General features: G+C 44.4%; 2 protein-coding genes across 4 annotated transcripts; one reads left to right on the forward strand and one right to left on the reverse strand.

Moving 5' to 3' along the window:
• Positions 1 to 663: 663 nt before the first annotated feature.
• LOC115746509 (copper chaperone for superoxide dismutase, chloroplastic/cytosolic) lies at positions 664 to 20,855 on the reverse strand. 3 transcript variants are annotated; one of them, XR_007197810.1, is made up of 7 exons: positions 20,432 to 20,855; positions 20,309 to 20,335; positions 19,910 to 19,982; positions 19,641 to 19,775; positions 18,003 to 18,226; positions 16,900 to 17,222; positions 664 to 674 (listed from the first exon to the last, which is right to left on the reverse strand). XR_007197810.1 is itself a non-coding variant. In XM_030682303.2 (7 exons), exons 1-7 carry the CDS (start codon positions 20,738 to 20,740, stop codon positions 16,959 to 16,961), a joined length of 993 nt encoding a protein of 330 aa, XP_030538163.1. In that variant the 5' UTR covers positions 20,741 to 20,851; the 3' UTR covers positions 16,724 to 16,958. The 3 variants fall into 3 exon arrangements, 2 of the variants coding, with proteins under 2 accessions (XP_030538163.1, XP_030538162.1); XM_030682303.2 differs by lacking the exon at positions 664 to 674 and having other exon boundaries at positions 16,724 to 17,222; positions 20,432 to 20,610; positions 20,650 to 20,851; XM_030682302.2 differs by lacking the exon at positions 664 to 674 and having other exon boundaries at positions 16,724 to 17,222.
• Positions 13,232 to 16,699, forward strand: LOC115731914 (nudix hydrolase 14, chloroplastic; the record flags this gene model as incomplete). The annotated part of the gene is made up of 7 exons (XM_048275667.1): positions 13,232 to 13,497; positions 13,602 to 13,707; positions 14,893 to 14,970; positions 15,146 to 15,238; positions 15,404 to 15,496; positions 15,607 to 15,705; positions 16,269 to 16,699. Coding segments are annotated over 7 exons (993 nt in total), but the record flags the coding sequence as incomplete, so codon positions are not given.
• Positions 20,856 to 23,248: the final 2,393 nt, after the last annotated feature.

Here is a 23,248-nt window from a genome sequence, read left to right on the forward strand (position 1 = left end):
TTTAAAACCCCGTTAGCAGGTCAAGTATCCCCCCTAAGCTCTTGTATGGTACGAGTTAAATTACCACACGAGTTTCAACTTGAGTCGGCCTCCGCCGACGGCGGTGACAAGGAAACGACGCAAGAAAAGGAAGGGGCTCGGTTTTGCTTCAGCGATGAAGAAACCATGGAATTCAAGAAACCCATGGAAGATCTTTCAAATCATTTGAGGTCGCTCGATATAAATGCCAAGATCAACGGGCGGCCAGCAATGAAAGTACTTGTGGATGGGGGTTCAACGCTAAATCTCATTCCATACCGCTTCTTCAAGAAAATAGGAAGGAATGATGACGAAATAATCCCATCAAATATACGGTTGTCCGATTTCACCGACGGGATTACCGAAGTAAAGGGAGTATATGTCGCCGATCCGGCCGTCGGATCTAAAACATCGAGGACGTCCTTCTGCGTCGTCGACGCCGACGGATCTTATAACTTACTGTTGGGGCGGGATTGGATACATGGAAATCATTGTGTCCCATCAACACTTCACCAGATTCTGGCATTCTGGAATGGAGACAAAGTAGAATATGTAAAAGCAAATCCCCGGACTTGTGTTACCTGGACCCGTATTCCCGCAGGGGACAAAGTGATGCCGGATGATTGCCTTCGCATATCTAAGCCGTCCGAAGTGGACTCAAGAGATATTGCATTCTGCCGTTTCGACAAAGGGAGCATCGAATGGATCTCAAGAAAGGAACCGGTGGAACCTATCGACCCGTTTTTCAATGGAAAGTCGGCCATTTGCGCAAAACTTCGCTAAGAGGTATGCGGCCTACGGGGCCGAGCAAAGTGATCGAGCTAAACAGCTTGCAGACGGCATTTTAGATTGTGAAGAATCCCCAATTAAGGAGGACGACAAGGTAATTCAAGCTCAAGATCCATTAGAAGAAGTCAATCTCGGAGACAAAGTTTCCCCTCAACCTACTTATGTGAGCCAACTACTCGATCGGCGATACAAGGATCAAATGGTAAACTTATTGAGAAAATATAAGGATTGTTTTGCCTGGAATTACCATGAGATGCCCGGCCTTTCGAGGAGCATAGTTGAGCATCGATTGCCAATTAAGAGGGGATTTTGACCACACCAACAAGTTGCCAGAAGGTTCGCTCCCGAAGTAATCCTTAAAATTAAGGAGGAAATTGAGCGTATCCTTTCGGCCGGATTCATAAGAACAGCAAGATATGTCGAATGGTTGTCGAATATTGTACCTGTCAATAAGAAGAATGGCAAACTCCGAGTATGTGTCGATTTCCGTGACCTTAATGAGGCCACCCCGAAAGACGAGTACCAGATGCCCATGGCCGATATGTTGATCGATTCGGCATCCAATAACGAAATGATGTCCATCATGGACGGACATTCCGGGTATAACCAGATATTTATAGCAGTGGAGGATGTTCATAAGACAACGTTCGGATGTCCCGGGGCCATTGGTACGTTCGAATGGGTCGTCATGCCTTTCGGATTGAAGAATGCCGGTGCTACGTACCAAAGGGCAATGAATTACATTTTCCACGATATGATTGGGGAATTCATGGAGGTCTATATCGACGACGTCATCGTCAAGACAGACCGGGTAAGTCATCTGGACCACCTAGAGCAAGCTTTTGAGAGAATGCGCAAATTTAAGTTAAAGATGAATCCTTTGAAATGTGCTTTCGGGATAAAAGCCGGCAATTTCCTTAGTTTTTTGGTTCACCAAAGAGGTATAGAAGTAGATATGAATAAAGCCAGGGCTATTTTGGAATTGCCATCTCCCGATAATAAAAAACAGCTGCAAATGTTAATCGGGAAATTAAATTTCTTGCGGCGTTTTATAGCTAACTTGTCGGGAAAAATTGAAGTTTTCTCCCCGTTGCTCAAATTGAAGAATGAGCGAGAGTTTGTGTGGGAAGAGAAGCACCAAGTGGCTTTCGACGGGTTAAAAGAGTATCTCATCAAGCCACCAGTGTTGATGCCACCAAAGGCGGGGCGGCCATTGAAGTTGTACTTATCGGCCGCCGATACAACGATCGGGAGTATGCTGGCTCAAGAAAACGACGAAGGGAAAGAGCAGGCCGTGTACTACCTAAGTAGGATGCTCAAAGATGCCGAGACAAGATACACGTCCATCGAAAAATTATGTTTATCATTGTACTACGCTCGTACAAAATTACGACATTATATGTTGCCGACTACGGTACATGTAATTTGTAAAACAGACGTGATTAAGTACATGTTGTCCAGGCCAATCATTAGGGGCCGGATTGCAAAATGGGCGTTCACTCTAATAGAAATCGATCTGGTTTATGTGCCGCTCGGAGCAATAAAAGGGCAGGCAATATCCGATTTCATTACCGAATACCCGTTGGGTTTAAAAATCGAGGATGATGAAAATTATCTTGGTATTGCATCTTGGATATTATATTTCGATGGGTCGGTGGCGTCCGGTTCAAGCGGGCGCGAGAATCATGGTTATATCACCTTTTCGACGGAAAACAAAACTCATATTCGGGCTTGACTTTGAATGTTCAAATAACCAAGCCGAATATGAAGCCCCGATCGTGTGATCGAATGTTTTAATTAACATGGGGATCGGGTCAATTAAAGTGAAGGGCGATTCTCATTTGGTAATCAAACAGTTAAGCGGTGAGTATCAATGTTTGAATGAAAACATTATTAGACATCATCACTTGGCGAAAGAACTGTTGTCGAAATTCGTCGAATACGAGCTAATCCATGTCAAGAGGAGTAAAAATTTAGAAGCTAACGAATTGGCTCAAATGGCATCGGGATATCGTATATCGAAGGAACTAGCAGACCACATCATTACTCGGGTAAGGACCTTACCATCGATAGATGCTCGGGTAATGATGATTGAGCAATCTGAAAATTCGGGAGAAACCAGCGGCCAACAAGATTGGAGGACCCCTTTGGTAAACTACTTGAAAAACCCGGGTTACGCAAGTAGGGACTTCAAAAGAAAAGCCCTAAAATATCTGTTGATCGACAAAGAGTTGTATCGAAAAACAATCGACGGATCGCTTCTCAAGTGCTTGGGGCGGGAGAAAGCAATGCTAGTCATGACGGAAGTCCATGAAGGGATTCGTGGTGCGCATCGAGCTGGATTGAAAACAAAGTAGTTGTTAAGGCAACATGGATATTTTTGGCCAACAATCACCCAACATTACATCGATTACGCGAAAGGGTGTCAATCATGCCAAAGGCATGGACCAATCCAGCAAGTACCTGCCAGACCGATGAACCCAATTATCAAGCCGTGACCTTTTCGGGGTTGGGCAATGGACATAATAGGGAAGATTTTTCCTCCCTCGTCGAAGAAGCACGGTTTCATTTTAGTGGCCACGGATTACTTCACAAAATATGTCGAGGCGACGTCGTACAAAAGCGTGACACAAAAAACAGTTAGGGAGTTCATCGAAGAGCGAATTATTCATCGATTTGGGATTCCAGAGACCATCACTACTGACCAAGGGACAGTCTTCACAGGCCAAGAAATACTGGATTTTACTAAGTCGAGGGGTATCAAGATGATTCATTCAACGCCCTACTACGCTCAAGCTAATGGCCAAGCAGAAGCTTCCAATAAAATAATCATCGGATTGATTAAAAAGCATTTGGAGGACAACCCAAGGGAATGTGACTCATTGTTGTCGACGGTGTTATGGACTTATCGAACTTCCAAAAGATCAAGCACTTGAGTCACTCCTTACATGCTAACATACGGGCAAGAGGCCGTGTTACCCCCGGAGATTACGGTGCAATCATTAAGAGTAAAGCTCCAAGATGGTATGGCTAAAGAGCAAGACGATGAAATGATGTACGCCAACATTGATGAATTGGGAGAGAACCGAGCCGCAATCTTGGAAAAATTAATGGCTCAGAAGCGAAGGGTTGCCAAGGCTTACAACAAGCACGTGAAAGCTAAGCGTTTCGACGTGGGAGATTTGGTGTGGAAGACTATTTTGCCTATGAACCTCGATAGCGAGAAGTTTGGTAAGTGGTCGTCAAAATGGGAAGGACCTTACTTGATAATAGACGCCCTCCCGGGGAATGCATATCGAGTAATGAAAATCGATGGAAGAGAACTACAACGCTCGATCAACGGGAAGTATTTGAAAAAATTCTATCCATCGATGTGGGAAATGCAAGGAGAATCGGAAAGTGAAGAGTAAGAAAGATCAATTCCATTCATTCAATAAAACCTTTTTACATTCTTCCTCCCTTTGTCTCTCTTTCTCTCTTTCTCTTTCGTTCTCTTTCCTTCTTTCTCTTTCCCTCTCTCTTCCTCTTGCTCGTTCGCCCCAGCAGGCCCTTACCGGAAGTGCTCCCTGAAACGAACCACGAAGCCTCGCAGCCGATACTCTAACTTGGCGTTCTCTTCCCTCGCGCGGTGATGAGCTTCAGCCAACTCTTCCAGTGCCGCCTCCAACTTGTCCTTCTCGCTCTCCAGCCGCTGAAGGTGCTCTTTCGACCCCTGCAGAAGACCATTAGTAGAGTCCAACATGGCCTTCGGACCCTCCAAAGGGGCCCCAATGGAAGCCAAGGAACGGGTCTCACAGGCTTCAACCAGTTCATGTTCCCGCTGCTCGGATTCCTTCAGAGGTCTTCGCAGGTGTCGCTGGCTGGCGGTCGGGCGGTCGGAAATAATATTCCGAAGTTGGAGGACGCTAGCGTGAGAGGTATGGAGGGTTTTACGGACGTTACAGAGTTCCTTGTGCACCACTTCTCTGTTCTCAATCTCTTCGATCTTACACCAAACTCCGTGTTCGGTGAGATCGTGCTGAGACATGGTCGCCGTATTCCGGCGAAACTTCTCCAGCCCATAGTCGAAGAGTGTGACAAACTCTTCGTAGTCCGAATGGAACGGGTGGTCGGAGGGAAGATTTTGGGGCGCAGAGCGGTTGAGCGGGGTGTGTAGCTTATCAAGGGCCCGTGGCTTCACCACCATCATGGTATAGGTGTAACTCGGAAGGGAGATAATCTCCATCCGGATAGCCGAGAACTCACGGCTGAAGTATGTAGGGGGAGATGAAGCCGTAGAAGAAGACGCACGCTCCATTAAGGCTTTGAGAAGTTTTCTCTAAGATTGAAAGGCGGAGGGGTTTGGATGAAGACGCACTCTAGGCAAGTGATCCTATTTATAGATAAAGGCCAAGGAATGGTTCGTCCTACGATGTTGAGTATCCGCCCTCGACCTTCCGACGATCGAGGCAGTAAAAGTTAGTGGACGGTTATCGAGGCGAGAAGGTATATCGCGATTGGTGAAACACATAAGTAACCATAATGACGCGAGTGGCGGGTTTCCCGCCGGCTATTAAACACGTCGAACCGTCATGACGATTTGAATTCGGAAGGAGAATCGGAAACGACGTCTTTCATTAAATGCCACATGGAAAAAGGATAATCTTGAGAAGATCATGTCATGATGAACTTTGGAGAATTGACACTAAGACCGGCAGTTCATTGATAGAATAAGACGATAAGGACATGTGGCATTAATGTGGGACTAGCAACAGCGGACTACAATACGTGCTGTTGAAGACTCAAGACGAAACTATGAAGTTGCATTTCACTGTTACAATTGGCGTCAACAATTGCCTCCTTTCGATGACCGGCTTGCATCATATCAAGGAGCAGTGATTCGCAAATTGCCTCTTGCTGTTTGATTGCCTTCAATTGTGCCGATAGTATTTGCGGGGTGGTACAACCGTCACTTTCCAAGGTATCAAGAACATTACGTTGATAAGCCGGCTCATTGTCAGCAAGAAGGGAATCTCTTTCCAACTTGTCGATAATCGCTAGTTCACGCCGCCTTGTTCTGAAGGACCTTAAAGTCAAGCCAAATGTGAGGAAGAGTTCATTAATGGCAAATCCAAGGGCACGACATTGGATCGGATAGGGCAAATGGGCCAGAAAAGCAATGAGAGCTTTGATCTCATCCTCAACAAACGCTTTATTACATATGTAGGCATATCCTCCTCCTAGTAAGTCATGCAAGCGTAACCACTTGCCACGGAGATATGAATAGTCGCAGCGAAGAGTATTCGATGGGCCAGCCGAGGCACTCGCCATGTTCATATGAACAACCCACGATTTGTTGGGTAAGTCATTTGTGCGGGTATCAGAAGCCGGTGAATCATCCGGAAAGGAAGTCAGATCAATACTTACATCAAGCGAGAATACAGAGAAGTACCTATTTTCATTATCAGATTGTTTATATCAACAGAGGGTTTATCTTCATCGATCGGCTGCTCAAGTATAATGCTCGGTATAAGGAAAGAAGCGGGTCTTCTTAGAGGATGCAGCAAGCCCAATGAGTTTCGACGGACTTTCGGAAGAACGTCCATTGCACTAGTTGAGAACAAAGAGGAGCGATAGGAGAGCCACCACTTGTCGAAAAATGAGGTGCTACAAGGATGGTTAGAGAAGGCGACAAATACAAAGCGCCCGAGAACAGCATGTACAACTTCGATATGGCCCATCATGTCGGTTACCTCTTCCTTGCAACCAGAAAAGGAGAAATTCATGGAATACACCACCGGCATTGGAATCCCATGAGTAAGCCCAAATTGGCGAGCACAATAATGAGGGTTATAAATCTCGAATCCCGATGAGAATTTGCCGCCGCGTGACAAATTCATGGCTAAGTCAGCTGGGACTAACACGCTCATCCAGAAAAGACGAGAATCGGGATCTGCACTGGAGGAGCTATAGATATCATTATCGACGGGCAGCCTGGAAAAATCAAAACTGGTGAGAGACAATTGTTCAATAAGGAAGTCGTCGAAAGCGGTAAGGTTGTCAAGGGCGCAGCGAAGTGTTTGATTGAACGCCATGGGTACATCATTCCTTTTAATTTTCGATGATTCGGTTGTCGAAGTGAGCGCTTGATCAAAAAACATATGAGGAAAGTACACTCGGAGCCAATAGTGCAGAATCCATAAAGGACCCGAAAAGGGGGCGGGATGATTGTCCATCGGCGAAGATTGAGCATCCGACAATCCCCGATATAATGCAGCCAGGAAACATCCGGCCTAGGCCAATATCAACACCACATGCCAGTTCATAGGCCATATCAAGAAATTCTGAGGAAATTCGACATGTGGGGAGACAAAAGACATATTTGCAAAGCCAACATAAAAGGAAGGCTGTATGTTCCCCGAGAAGAATGGATCCCGAAGATTTAGCATGACGATCCATGAATTCGCCATATGGCAAATCAAGGCAGCAGGACATATCAAGAAAAAAATTGGTCGTTCGGAGGTCGAGAGTCACCATCGATAAATGGAGAAAGACCAATCAGAAACCAAATATCAAGAAGGGTAGGGGTCACTGGACCAATAGGCAAAAAGAAACAGTTCGATGATGGTGACCAAAAGCAACACAAACTACCGACGAGGCCATACTCCGATGGATCAATAGATGTACCGCAAAAGGACAACAGGACATCGATCCCGGCTTGTGCCCGGATGGTAGCCACTTCTCCTTCCAGTCGTTTGTACCGGTTGTAAAACCGATGGTCGAAGGTTGGATATGAAGAAAATCTATAGTTACTCGACAACCAAGCGGAGGTACAAATGATAGATCGCTCAAAGGGTAAGACTTCTTCAGAGCAGATGGGAAAACAATTAGTCAAGAAAGAAGGAGGTGGCAGACTTGTGAGATGCGGACCCAAAATTATGTGACCATTGCTGGGTTGGTGATCCATGAAGGATAAGGAAAGTTCCCTTTTGGCCTCATTGTGAGAGAAAGCGTCGAAGCGCGACAAGCAAGGAGCTGCGCGAGTACTCATGTGAACTCTATAACAAAGTTCGTATGGATTGGCATTTGGAGGCAATCATTATTTATAAGGGATTCTAAAGTAACCGACTCGGGATTGTGATGGCGATTACTCGGACGTGGGCAACTACATGGATCGTGGCAGAATGCAATATGGAAAAGCGGAATGCAATACGAAAAATAAGGAGGAAAAAAGGGGAGATTTCATTAACCAATATCGGGATACAAAGCCGTCTTGATCCCCTTAAGCAACTCACAGAGTAAACGTTCAAACTTCTTATTTTTATCTATATACACATTCCTAGTATGACGTTGGTCTATTTTCGCTCGCACAACCCGAGCGCAATCGGCTCGTTTCTTCTCTTCTAAGGAAGCTGCGAACGTTTTCGGTTGATCTTCTATGGAGGATCGACGGGAAAATCTTGTCGATCGCCGACTTCGAGTCTCCTCTAGTTCTCTCTATCGCTAGCCTCTGTTGCTCCGGGGTAGCCTCCTTCTTATCCAAAGCAGCGAGTTCGTCGACAGCAGATTGAAGGGACTGTTCTCCTTGAGTTACAAATTGCCTCGCTTCTTGGGTCTCGGAGCTAGGAGAAAAGAGCTAATCGGGAAAATTCGATAGAGCAAGCACCTTATCCCGACACCGTCGAAAATGCATAAAGGGAGTAGGAAAGTGCTCCAAGAATGTTTTCAGCCGGCGGATTAGGCCTTAGGAAGCTTCACGCCGACTTCCTCTTTGACCGACCACTCCATCACGGATTAGATGTTTCGAATATTCGATGGGTTGTCGACAAAGGAGGCTACCCCCGAATGAACAAGGTCCAGGGAGCAAGATAGCATGATTCCCAATTTGCTAAAAATCTCTGAGTCAGGCGAGCCGCTTGATTCGAGCATACTCGGGTGATCTGAAGAGCGAGAAGATCCAGCAAGATGAGCTTGAACGTCTTCGATGGGTGACAGAAGAAGAGAAGCAGGGGGAAGATCCCAGATAACATCCGGAGATGAAGGGTCTTCAAGAGTTGTGGGACCTTCAGCTATTAAAGGAACTTCGACCATCAGGGGCGGGACGATGGCAAGGGTCGGCGAAGAAAGTTCCCCTTGAGGCTCTGTAAGCGAAGGAGCCGCAAGTTCGGACGAACCGCCAGCAATGGTAATTTTGCTGGACCCCCCAACAGTTGGATCAAGATCCACCAAAGGATCTTCAAGACGAGCGGTTGGAGACGCTTCGACGTGCTGAGGGACTATTGGAGATTTCGCCGGAGAGTTGCTCTTCTTCGCTACCATCTTTCGCCGTTTAAGAGAAGTGAGCGTCTCCTCATCGGCTCCGTCGTCAGAATCGTCACCTAACAGCGAAAGTAAAACAAAAATCACTCCGGGCCCGCAATACCGAGAAAATCAAGAAGAAAGAGGCTCACCAGAAACGGTCGTCGGACGTTTGCGACCACCAATCGAGAGAGCTTTGGTTGCACCCTTTTTCCCAATTTTCTTCGGGGCAAGACCAAAGGGTCGTATTCGGCTACTTTGAAGGATGGATGAGATGGCATCTTCGAAAGGGCTTTCGAAGGCGAAGGACGTCCACCAGGTCGTAAACTCAGAAGTCACGCCAGGACTAGAACGAAGTGCTGATGGGATGTCCCCCGAAAACCGCCGATACATCATGGTGGTAATTTTGGCATAGCAGGTGAACGGTCCATCGAGCTTGATGTTACAGATCTTCTTGTCCATCGATGGGAAATCCATGAGATAAGGGATGGGCATAGGCACCGCTTGTCAAAGGCCGAACCGCTCGACGCAATATTGAGAAGAATATGGTTCAAAGCCAGGATAGAACCTTCTCTTAAGACATAGCCGGATTGGAAGGTCTCGAGGGAATAGGACAAAGGTCCAAAAGTCGCGATGGTTGAACCGTTTTAAGGTTCGAGAGTTGAAACAAGAGTTGAATTCGCTTGAGCGGTAAGGAAATAAATCTATTCGATCAGCCTCATGAGACAGAAGTTGTCGAAGAAAGAACCGAAAAGGTTGAATATCACCAGGGACCTTCGAGGGGACAGCTTGGAGCGATCGTATGCCAAGCTTCAAAGGAACCATGTTAGGGTTGAAGGAAGGGACGTTCTCAAACATGAAAGGGAAGTAGAATGCGACCCAGGCTTGGAGAATCCAGAGCGGACCTAACAGTACACCATCCTCTTCGGAATTCGACATTAGTCGAGCAGCGTAAGAAATACTCCTGTACAGAGACGCCAGAGCAAGAGGGCCAAGGGCAACAAGATTCCTTTTTGCTAGAAGTAAGGCAAGGTCGTAATAGTCCTTGGACACTTTGAGTGTTGGGCTAAAGAATAGATATTTCGACAGCCAAAAAAGAAGGAAAGCTGTTCGTTCTTCGAAGGAAACATCCCCGGACGTTTTACTATAGGCATCGATGAACTTTCCATAAGCAAGAGAATCGTCAGAAATGGGGCGATCCTTAGTTTTTCCCAGATTCTTGACCGAGGCCCCATAGGGGGAGAGACCAGCTATGGCGAAGGTATCTAGAAGGGTTACAGACATGAGACCCCACGGGAAGAAAAAGCAATTGATAGAGGAGGACCGTAAGCTCGTAACGGACCCCAGTAGACCTTTATTCAGATCGTGGGACAACATGCCGACCTCAATTGCTGTCCCGATTTGCGCCGTTTCCCGCAGACCGACTGTTGGAATATCCTCTTAAAGCCTTTGGAACCAGGTATAAGCCCTGTCATCAAATGACGGAAAACTCCTAAATCGCTGAGCCGGCATGGACCAAATGTCCTTTAGTAAAGAGGCTTGAATGGGAAGCTGCTCATCGGCCCGCATTGGGAAGCAGGATCGAAGAGATGATGGAATGTGGTGGTGATCATGGAGACCGGGCCCAAGAATGAGACCGGCGTGCTCTCGATGAGTGTTCAACAACTTGAGGAAGCAGTGATCAGCATCGTCACTATTGATGATTCCATCGAAGCGGGCGATGAAATGGTGAGGAAGGAACTCGGGGGTTTCGGTTGCCATGAAAGCTTGGAATGTTCGGAAAAATGGGTTTAGGGTTTAAGGAAAACCGCCGATGAAGAAAGACGACAATTGGGAGCTTTTTCAAGACCCTTAAAAGCGAGATGAAGAAAAAGCTAGTGCACGGTACGAAGTCGAAAAGGTTGCGTTTTGGGAAAAGAGATCAAGAGGAAAGCGCAATCATCATTTGTACAGCTGGAGATCACCGAACCAGAGGAAGATATTTTAAAAGAGGTAAATCTTCGATTCACATCTTTTAAAGGAGGCATATGTTGACACTTAAAATAATCCAAGAAAGACTCGTGACGAGCACGTGAGGAGGCGATAATCAGCTACGGGAAGAAACACCGAAACAAGGTACGTACCAATCAGAAAGGTGCCACGTGTCGGGGTAAACTGCGGCGCCACTTCCTTCTAGAGCAAGAAAAAGCGCGCGGAGGGAGGCCACGATCGAGGTGGTTGGCGGTAATTCCAACGAGGTGAAAAGAAAAGACGCGAAGATTGGGAAACCGTCATCCACGTGGCTTATGGAAAAGAGCAAAGCGTGGGGTCAAAGGAAGAAACCGCTCGCCGGTTACCAAAGAGCTTGCCTATAAATACATCGCAATAGCAAGATACACACACACAACAAATCCAAAACACTTGCATTTTCAAACTAGCTCTTAGTCTTTAGCCTTTAGCCTAGCCTAGCTATAATTTTTAGATCCCCGTCGTCGATTCAATTCCGGCGAGCATCATATCCAGAGTTAGGTGTCGTCGATTAGATTCCGGCGTCTACTCATTAGGTTCAGTGCCGTTGATTAAATTCCGGTGTTGCACCCTTCACCCATCTTGTCCAGATCCGTCGATTCAATTCCGGTATTGTGTCCTACAATCCCCTGTCGAAGGCTGTTGATTAAATTCCAGCATTGTGTCCTATATCATCTCCCGATCCCGTCGATTCAATTCCGGGGTCGCGTCGAAGTTTGTCACATACTGTTACTATTGCATATTGGGCCGTCGAAGTTGTCGAAAGCCCGTTTGTAACGCGCCCTTTTGTGTAAATTTACTGCATTTGACACTCTCTGTCCAAAATCGACCCGAACTCCTTTTCGGAAAACGAACGGATTAAGTTCGATAAAAGATTCTCGCGTAAGTAACCCTCTTTGGGCCATAGTCAATTTGGGCCTAGAACCCATAACAAGCAAAGCCCCGTCGAAGGATTTCAACGCGCAACAGTAGGGCGTTTTTCTAATCACGGAGGGGCGGATATGGCTCCCTTTCGAAGAACTCTATTTGTCATGATTTGGTGCTCTTGTATTTGCATCAACGTGATGGGGATCTCGACACGACGATCGTAAACGAAATATGTAACGGGAAGATCGGATTGGGAGGCACCAACCCCGACCAAGTAAATGTCGTCCTTCGAGATTTGGTGTATGATAAGGCAGATAGTGGTTTTGATTTATTACGGGCAATCGATGATCTCGGATCTAGGTTGGTACGACCACGCGGCTAGCAATGGAGCTCTTTCGCACCATGATCGCCTTCTATGCTTACTATTGGCCAAGCATGAAATAAGAGAAGGTTGTCCTGAAACCTCCGGTGCCCAAGTGCAGCTTAAGGATTGTAGGATTAGGTACGAAAGCTATTATTTCATAGAATGAACGAGGATTAATTGCAGCATTAAGAGTGTCGTCTATTTGGATTAAGAATCCCTTGTCCGTTGACTATTATTGAGTGCTAGGGAGAATACAAAACACAACGTCTTGAGTGGCTCTATATCTCCCGGCAATATGTAGGGAAAGTAGGCAATGTAAGAGAAGTTGCATGATTTTTTTATGTTAGCTTTATCGAGTAACAATGTGGAAATGCCACGTAGAATTAATTAACGGTAATTATGAACGGAAGGCTAACGGCGGTAGAATTTGGATAAAAGTAAAAGTTGATTTTTTTTTATGAGAAAAAAAGAAGTTAACTTTTTTTATGAGAAAAAAGAAAGTTTTGGATATAATTGAGACAAATGTTAAAATTATGAATTTTTTTGGGTATTAGGCCAACAAAACTGGGACAATAGCTAAAATTGGAGGTTCTTTTGTGTATTAGGCCAAGAAAATTGGGACAAAATAGAAATAAAAGTTTGGAGGTTTTTTTGAGATAAAAAAGTTTTGGATATAATTGGGACGAAAAGAAGTTAACTTTTTTTATGAGAAAAAAGAAAGTTTTGGATATAATTGAGACAAATGTTAAAATTATGAATTTTTTTGGGTATTAGGCCAACAGAACTGGGACAATAGCTAAAATTGGAGGTTCTTTTGTGTATTAGGCCAGGAAAATTGGGACAAAATAGAAATAAAAGTTTGGAGGTTTTTTTGAGATAAAAAAGTTTTGGATATAATTGGGACGAAACCGTGTTGACTGCATTGACAACCATTGCAGCGTAGAGTTCGGGGAAATTGCTCATCTTCATCTGCGTCAACCTTCTAGCGCTCTGATCTCCTTCGCCACAAAGATCACTTCCCCATCGTCGCCCCACTGGAGAAAACCTCTGCGTTGCAGAATGTCAAGCGACTCAAACCCATCGTCGTCACTCTCCCACACCCTCACTCTGCCTGTTCAGCCCAGCGAACCCGTCCACATCGTCGCCGCCCCTGGAGTCTCTGATTCCCAGTTCAGGTCAGAAACCTTCCCTTCTGGTCTTTCCTCCTCCAGTCTTGTGTCGAATCCCGTGTTGGGTTTTCAGCCGGTTTGTCTCATCGTGCCTTGGTGGGTTTCCGCAGAAGTGCTATTGATTCGTCTCTGTTCAAGCAATGGCTCAAGAACTTGCAAAGCGAAACCGGGATTCTGGCTAGTGGTGCTGCGACGCTGAAGCGAGTTCTTATCCAGGTGTGTTTTATCTAATTCTTGTTCCTTTCTTTGCTTCGCACTGCAGACGGAGAGCTTTGCCCTGTTTTATCGTCAACTGTAGTGAGTCAACGGCTAGAGCTGTTTGGTGTTATCCGGGAAAATATTAGGTACCGTCGGGGAACCATACCAGCAAATACCCACTCCATCCATCATACGACACGTGTCGTACGGGGCCCACTTTTCAGAAAAAGAAACTCTCCTCTCTCTTCCCCGTCTCTCCTCCGCGGACCTCTCCGACCTCCTACCCCCTCTCTCTTCGGCCTGATCCCTTTTCCCTTCTCCGACCTCGAGCCCGAGCCATCGCCATTACCGGCTGCGGCGGAAAGCATGATTCGGAGTCTCCGGCAACGGGGTCGCCGCCGATTGATCCCTATCCCTTCGCGCGCCTCACGAAGATGGCCGAAGCCGAGCTCGAGCGGCCATGGCTGCGATGGCCGCGAGTCGAGCTCGAGCAGCCATGGCCGAGACAGCTTTCCGGTGGCCGGCGAACCAAAAGCTAAAGCTCGAGCGCGAGAGGCCATGGCACCTGCAAACTTGAGAGCCCGCGTCCCTCCCCTTGTCGTCGCCCTCAACTTCATCAAGGACTCGAGCAGTCCTCCCTCGCCGGCATCGCTAACCGAACCGATCCGATCTACCCGAACGACGCCGACAACGGTGATGGATGAGCCTTCAGCCGCTCATCCCGAGCAGTGTGCCAGTCGTCGGGGTCAGGCGGAGGAGGGCTGGGGTAAGACAGAAAGAGAAAAAAGAGGGAGAGAAATTTTTCTTTTTGATATTGATGGGCCCGTGTGACACGTGTCGCACGGTGAGTGGAGATGAGGACCACGTCAGCGTTACCCCCTTGGGTACGCAATATTTTCTCACTTTGAAGAGTTTTGCGAAAAATGGAGATTTTCTATGGGCGGGAAGAAAGAACAATTTGGAATTCATGCTTGGACGTGCAACTTTTTCTTGCTAGGCTGTGCCTTTCATTGTGAAGAATTCCTTTGGCAACGATCTTGGATGTTTTGTGGTGTGTTTTACAATTACTGAAACATCAATCCATACAGATGATAATGATATGATGAAAGGCCATAGAACTCTTAGGGAAGTGCGCTTTCTATTTTGTGTTATCGTATATCCGCTGTTTTCTCCGGACTCGGGGAAGTAATGATCTTATAACAGGGCGTGGATATGTTTGGAAGGCGCATTGGCTTTCTCAAATTCAAGGCAGATATTTTTGACAAGGAAACTGGGAAAGAGGTATGTTAATCAGTCCTAAGAACCCATATCATTCTCGTGGAATCTCTCCCTTCTTTGTAATTAAACGTGTGGCCCGTGGAGGAGGTGATCCAAGGAAGTACTTTTGCATCGCATTGTGCTCGTGCTTTAAAACACTTGAATTTTCTTTGTAGTCGTGGAAATAAAGTATTATTAGATGCCAGGAATAGTGTTCGCTCAGGGACCAGCTGTGGCCGTGCTAATACTGTTGGATTCGGGTGGGTTAACTTTTGCTGTTCTTACTGAGCAGGTATACATTCTGCATTGGCCCCTTGATTTTTGTCCTTTCGGCATCTTATTTAGACGCTAATAAATAAATCTTAAGCTGAAAAATTCAAATGATAAGGAGTGGAATTGAATCCAAAAATGAACTTATAACAGTTTCTCTTCAAGCTGAATATTGTGCACCTCGCAGGCTAGAGTTCCTCTGGGGAGGTTTGTTTTGGAATTGCCTGCTGGAATGTTGCGTGATGACAAAGGCGATTTTCTTGGCACAGCAGTTCGTGAGGTGTTGATCCCCCTCATTTCTTTTTCCTTGAATTTTAACTTATTTATCTTTTGGTACGCTCTAGTTTTGTTTATTGGCGCTTTAGTGATCACAGTGACTCGTTAACGTAGGTTGAAGAGGAGACAGGCATACAGCTGAATCTGGAAGACATGGTTGACCTGACAGCTTTTCTCGATCCATCCACTGGTTGCAGGGTGATTCTTTCTCCGGTATGGTGACCTTTCAACATTTGAAATTTTTCTGATTGAACATTCATTTGGAATGTGAATAAGATGTAGAAGTTGTTCTAGTAAAGAAAAAGAGGAAGAAAGATAAGTGTCCCTGAGAAACGGACTGCATTAGCTTGATGTTCAGGAGAAAATTTTCTTTTGTGCCCTAGGACTTGCTTAAAATCTGCCTTTGACGTCTTAGACCTGTGCTTCTCATTTTCTTCGAGGAGCTTTCGCAAACCATGGTCCTGTTAAGTGTTAACAGCTTGTGATTTCATCAGGTAAGGCAAGGGAGAGTAGCGGGTTCGGCTAATAGAGCTGTACAAGCATAACAATTTTGTCATTGCTGGGTTGACTTCTTTCATATGCTAAAAGAGCACCTCATGTCTTTTGTACCTGGGGACATTTTAGTGGTCATGTTGAGTGGAGAAATAAGAACATCTTAGATATGATGAAGCCTTGCCCATCGTGGAACTAAGTCGATTTACATGTGAAGCATATCTTTAGTTATCTTGATATTTTATAGGCATGAAGTTCATTCTTGGGTGCTAACCTATGCGTAGGGAAGTTGCGATGAGGAAATAAGCATCTTCCTATACAGAGGGAATGTGGACCCAGAGATCATCAAGCAGCTGCAAGGCAAGGAAACTGGTCTTCGAGAGCAGGGCGAGTTCATTAAGGTTCGTGCCGTACCTTACGAGAGCCTGTGGTGCGCAACCGGTGATGCGAAGGTTCTAATGGCGATCGGGCTTTATGAAATGGCCAAGCGAGAAGGTCTCCTCCCTGTGAAAAGTGAACCTGCTTCTTTGGCAAGAGGGTGAGGCTCTCTCTTATTCCATGAAAGACCTTTTGAGCTGTATTGACTCCCGCCTTGCCAGTCCGAGAGTGGTACAAAGTTCTTTGTCAATACTCTGTCCCGCCCAACTATTTTTCCAGTGATCCTGATGTGTTCAAACAGTCATGATTCAAATCTTCACTGTTTTTTGCACCAAAAGGGGAAACGGAAGAGATCTTCATGTACCGTCACAAAATTGATGACGAGTGAATTTACTCATGTTTGTCCGTGCCACCACAACAAAGTAAGTTTCTACCGCATTTAGCAACCACTCAAATCTCTAAACTACTCTTATCGGCACATACAAATGGCAAAGTAATTTAGTCTATTCGTTTCGTATTGATACTAACAAATCAAACCCCCGTGTCGATACATGCCATTCTAAGAATATATTATGACTGCGAGATCTCATATGAATTTAGACTTTGCTGGTGACGAAATCATTGTTACTTGACTCCCATATGGTCGTCCCGTCGCACGTACAGAGCTTCTTGTAGTTCTCCCCCACACCGGCGCTCCTCGCAATTACAGCAGCTGCGATACCTGCGTCCGATTTATCCTCTCTTTCATAGAGTGCTACAGAGCGTCCGATGAGATCGGCAACTCGTAGCTTCTCTTTGACGCCTGAGAAGAAAGCCTCACCCTTCTCACCGGCAGCTAGTGTTCCCAGGTCACCGAGGGGCTGGAACACAAGAAATGGAACAGCAGCTCAATGCAAATAACATTAAAGAAATGGAACAGCAGCTCAATCCGAATCACATTAAAGAATCAGCAAGACAGACCGAAGGTGATATCACTAGAAAAACACCTCGACATACTCACAGTAGGACACCCAAAAACACAAGAAGGTTTCATGTGATATTTACTTATGCCGGTATAAAAATGCCTAAACTACTAATGCAATCCAGGATGCACAGAGCACACCAAGACAAAGTTCAAGTTTAAAACACCACAACTCTAGTAGGACAAACGTGTAACATGTTAATTCAAAATTACTTACAAAGAAATGAAACGTCAAGAAAATCACAGCTAATTTTCAGACCCGCTCTCTTGCCGAAGCCTCATAGCATTCATATTCCAATCACTAAGTGTTATTTGCCGGTTCAGATGCATCAATTCATGATGCAACAGAAAATACAACATTTTTGTTGCTCGACCATCTGTTAGGAGAAGCAAATACAACGGGTATACAGATAGGGCTCAATAAAACTATTTATGTAATGGCATAAGAATGCATTGCATGCAAGTCATACACTGCGCACTTACTTCACCACTTGTTCTTTATTTCAGAAATCTTATTTATGCTATACGTAGGCTTATTGACAGAAATTAGGAAGCGGAAGCAGAAACAAAAATAAAGGACAATAAAGGCTGTCATCATCACCCCCCATATAATAATGCTCATAGCAAGAAAATTGGCTATTGTAACGAGCAAACTTGGAGGAAGTATGGGCGAGCAAACCTGATCCGCAGTTGCTTCAGCAGTCGGATTGAAAATCTTCCCAGTGCTTGCTGCCCCTCTGGTCAAATCACCATATTCGTTGATAGACCAACCATGTTTCCCAGGAGACAACCCACTAAAATTGGCTTCAATCCTAGCCAATTCCATGCTCACTTGAGCAAAGCGAACTACTCCAAAAACATCCGGACCTTTGAATTCCACTACAGCGGCAGATATTAGAAAATCTGCACAAAGAGCAACAACAAATTACCACCACATGTAGGCTGAAAAAAGCGTGCATTGGTTCCTTACGCGTATGTTGTCACATTGTCGAACAATCAACCATCTTTCAAATGGATATGTGCAATGCAGAAACTCTTTACCAAAACATTGGAATAATGAGCTTGAACAGATCAGACACATCTTATCAAAAAACGATTCAACCTTTTTCTATGCATGACCATCATCAATGCAAATAAATCTTTGATTTGCAAGAGGAGGATATTCAAAATTATGCGCATCCATTTGTAAAAGCATGACAAATTCTATATGTCAACCGGCTATGAGCAAGAGAGAACAATATTTCAGCAAAAGAAGCTCTGTTAGTGATGGTATTGACAATCTAATTATCCATTCAACAGTCAGAGGCGACTTTACTCCTAAATTGTTTTCCAGACAATTAGGTTTGGCAATGTTGGAATATATAAATATTAAACCACGCCTTCTTCTCAAGGCGTGGTTTAATATTTATTTATTCCAACACTTCTCCTCACGCTTAGTCCGGTCTTTTGCCTAGTACTAAACGTCGATATATTCGTTGGGGAGGCAAATAGGGCTTGGAAAGGTTTGAATTCAAGACCTCCTGTTCTGATATCATGAAAGATTATATGGGACCACAACCAACTGTTCTAAAAGAAACTAAGCGTGAGGGAGAGTGTTGGAATATATAAATATTAAATCACACATTCTTATATCAACTTAAGTTTTTAGAATAGTTGATTGTGGTCCCATATAATCTTTTACGTAAGAAGATGAATGAGGAGAGGGAACCATACAAAAAATGGACTTGCCGTGGATGTAGACAATAATCACCTAACCAGCCACAGGGGTCTTAGTGACAGGATAGAGTATGCGGAAGAGGAGCGATGGCTTTCTATTTCACCAAACCAGCCACAGTGGTTTTACAGACAGGATAAGGTGTGCAGAAGAGGAGTGATGGCTTTGTATATCAATAGCCGAATCAATAGCTAGCCTGCACACTTAGTGCTATGGCAGGCCGGCCAAAAGCAATTAGAACAGAGCACTTGCCAATGGCACTTTTGGTTCTGTGAATTCGCGGAAATGAAAACCACCCTACCTTGTTAATTTACTCATCTACCTCAAATTTTCAGATGGCAATGCATTTCATGGATGGTTCTTACTTATGCATCAGTCCTCACATTTGAAGTTCAATCTACTTGCAGGCAGATCCTATAAATCATCACTTGCAATTGAGATCTACAATGGACTCAAAACCAATAATAAACAAATATAACCTGTCAGATCTCCTAATTAGTCTGTCATAAGGTACAGCAACATACTTTGCAGATGCTGCTAAAGTATCCAAAACAAGAACTGCACAATGGAACTGCATCAAACATAGAAGAATAGTCGACCCACCTTCTGGCAAACCTTGGCCTATCAAACGGGCTTTACGGCCAGTCTGCTCCAACGCTTCCGTCAAAGTCTTGACAGGTGAATTACCCAAAATCCGAACCACTTGATTGCTCAAGTCCACCTCAATGTTCTTCACCCCTAGATGAATTTCCATAAGAAGAACAGCGCAACAATTCAGTAAAAATAAAGAAAATTAAGAAATTAGAGAAGGCCAGATGATGAAGATAATGAACTGCCCGGAAAGAAACAATTAATGGGCTATGAGCACTTGCCCTCGACAGTCTGCAACTTGTTCTTCACAGCATTAACACAACCCTCACACTTCATATCAACCATAAACTCCGTCTGCAGGGGAAAAAATTAACAAGATGTAAGCTTCAAAATTAAATCAGATGAAACTATTAAATCCTAGCAACACTCAAACAAAAAAAGTAGTAAACTTCATATCAATCTCCATTTCCAGCAACAGAAAAGCTCTTATTTCACAAATCATTGGCAATGTGAACTTCTCTGATTACATAGACCAAGAGCTAAACCATCATACAGATGCCAATGATTAAAAAAAAGCGATCAATTCCATCCCAGATTCCCAGCTACGCCAACCAAAACCAAATATCTATACTTGACACAAAGAAAAAGAAATCAATGAGGAGGAGGATTGAAGGGCTCACAAGTAGCTCCGGCAAGACAGCACCATTCTGCAATATCGAAAACCACCGGAAAACCAAGAATCATTCAGAAATCGTATAAAAAGAGAAACAACTTCCAGAAAACAGACGATCGAGATCAAGAACCTGCGAGGTGGGTTTGAAATCAGAGGCAGGCGCGTCCATGTGAAGAGCCGGGGGAGCGTGATCGAGGTCTCTTGCAGTCGCAGAAGAGCCCAAGTTGCTCGAAGAAAGAGAGAGAGACACGAAGGTCGGGTTCTGAAACTTGGGGAAGCGGACAGAGCAAGAACAGGCGGTGGAAGTGGAAGAAGAAGAAGAAGATGATGATGATGAGGGGGAACAGCGACGATGGGACGAGAAGGCCAGAGCCGCGGGGATAGCAGAAGCTGCGACGGCTGTTTTGATGGTGGCCGCTGACCTTAGCAAGAACCCCATTTTCCCTCTTCCTCCTCTTCTAATTATTTTCCCTTTTTTTTCCGCTTTTCTTGTTCGTTTTTGACTGCGGATGAATGCAAAAGTCTTAATTACAGCTTCTCAAAATCGGGTGGCGGTTCGTACTTTCGTTCTTCGATCCGTGACAATGGACCGACCAGCCGCTCGCGGTCAAGCAATTTATCACGGTGGGCGGAGATTCGCGTCTGGTTCTCATTGGGTGACGAATTTGCCGTTTATCATCATCATCATCTTAATATTGATTCTTGGAGCGAGCAGAAGCTAAATGCCAAAAGTGATATACGGAAAGTTTCTGGAGCATCGCGCAGCTTCTCTCGTTCTTTGCGACCGCGGAGAGAAATCTAGGACAAAGTCAAAGTCGTGCTAAGCACTAGTTTTAGAGTTTTGTGCTCGATAAGGATACGGGTCGTGTCTTAAAGGTTAGAAAGCAAAAAGCCCAAATCTGATTGCCCGTAAGCCAAATCCGGCATCCGCGGCCCTCCGGCAAGGTTCTAGGTTTTGCAACCTCGGGGTGGCTTTGGGGAGGTCACATGACCTCGAGCAGCCTCTCATCTAATCTGGTTCATGATGGGCTGAACGGGTTGAATTGTAGAATCTAGAAGGCAACACCCTTTAATTTTTTTTTTTAAATTTTGGGATGATATTGATAGGTGGTTTCACTAAATTTTCTAGATAATTGCCCAAACAATCCTAAAGTCATTGTACGGCAGCTAATTTGGTCATGCTTTTTAGTTGTCTTAATTTAATCATAAAATTTTTGACAATCGCTAATTTAATTATAAAACTTTTAATTATGGTAACTTAATTCTAAATCTTTTGAAGATTTGTGAATTTAATCATTGGTCGGAAGGATTACATTGACAAATCGCCAAAATTTTTAGATCTAAATTGGCAAATCATCAAAACTTGTAGGGTTGAATTGACAAATTGTTAAAGAAATTTAGGATTAAATTGTCACGTTTGAATTAGGACCGAGTTGAAATTTTTTCCCTCTTTTCCCTCTCTACCCAACATTCTCTCTCTATTTTCCCTCAAGGTTCCAGCACCGCCAGAGCAATTCTTGAGGGCCTCCCCCTCTCCCTCTCACCTTCCTTTTCCATCCCTTTATCTCTCGGTCTCCCCATCTTCAAGTTTTTGCGTTTTCGGTTTTCTCTCCCACTCTATTTTCGGAGCTTTTATATGTGAATAAATATCTACAGCTGATCTTGGGTGGACGTGAAGACCAATTTAGCCATTCGTCCAATCGACAACTATCGAGGAAGATATTTGTGACATTACTTCACAATCCCTTCGAGATTAGGTTGCTCTCCCATCTCGATTTAGATTTAGCTCTAGAAGTGGATGTTGCACACTGCAAACAGTTGCAAATGTCGTGAGGGTTCTCGGCGTGTGCTCATCACTAGATCCGATGATCGGCCGCCAAATGTTTATGGTGACAGATCTGTTCTTAAAGGACGAGAGTGTGTTTTTGGCTACAGAGTGTGTTTTGTTATATGTTGTCTGGTATTTGCTCAGTACTACAGTTATTTGAGATTTGTTAGACTTAAAATCCTTCAATGTACCGCTCGAGTATTATCATTTTATGATCGGTGGATTTTTAGACTTTTTGTGGAGTGGTTTTCCACACGGGTCGTTTTAATCTTCAAGGTGTTAAAGATTCAAGTCAGTTCATGCACAAGTATATTAAGGTTCAGCACAAAGACATAAATTCAACTAAACAAGGTGGAAAAAGCTTAGGGTTAATATCACCAAGAGCTTTAAAAATTCGTACATCCGTAATAAATTTACTCCAAAATAATTTTTTGACTACTAAAATTTCAAAACTTGTACACCTGTGACAAATTTACTTCCAAACTGATTTTTTGACTAAAAAAAACTCCAAATTAGTACACGTGTAACAAATTTGCCATCCGTTTGTGTCCGTTAAATTGAATCAATACTAGGAAAATCTCCAAACTAGTACGCACGGGACAAACAGATGGTAAAAACCCAAAATCGGTACACCCGTTAGCTGCGGCATATCATCCATTTTTTTATCGTATGCCACAAGTATGCAAAAAATGATCATGCGAGTCCACAATCAATATGAAACAGATCGAGTTGCCGACACTATAGAGACGAGCATTAATGAAGTGAAAAAGGAATGGTTATCATTTCATCGTCGTTGTTTTAATCTTCAAGTTATTAACATTTTTCAAGTCAGTTCATGCACAAGTATATGAGAGCTTCGGCTCAAAGACATTAATTCACCTAAATAAGTTGGGAAAAGCTTAGCTGAGTGCACCGTAACGGTGCAGTTTTGACCCGACATTTTTCCAGGAAAAAGCTTAGCTGACTGCACCGTTACATTCTGACTGCAAGGTTTCGAATCCGTTTAAGATTTCCAAAAGACGGTCATCCGTTCTGACTTTGCATGGATTGCTTTAATTAAGGAAATCAGATTTTTCTGCTTCATGTCAGGAAATCAGATGGTGCTGTAATGGTTTAATT

This window comes from Rhodamnia argentea, chromosome 3 (genome assembly GCF_020921035.1).
Source record: "Rhodamnia argentea isolate NSW1041297 chromosome 3, ASM2092103v1, whole genome shotgun sequence".
In the NCBI taxonomy this organism is placed as follows: domain Eukaryota; kingdom Viridiplantae; phylum Streptophyta; class Magnoliopsida; order Myrtales; family Myrtaceae; genus Rhodamnia; species Rhodamnia argentea.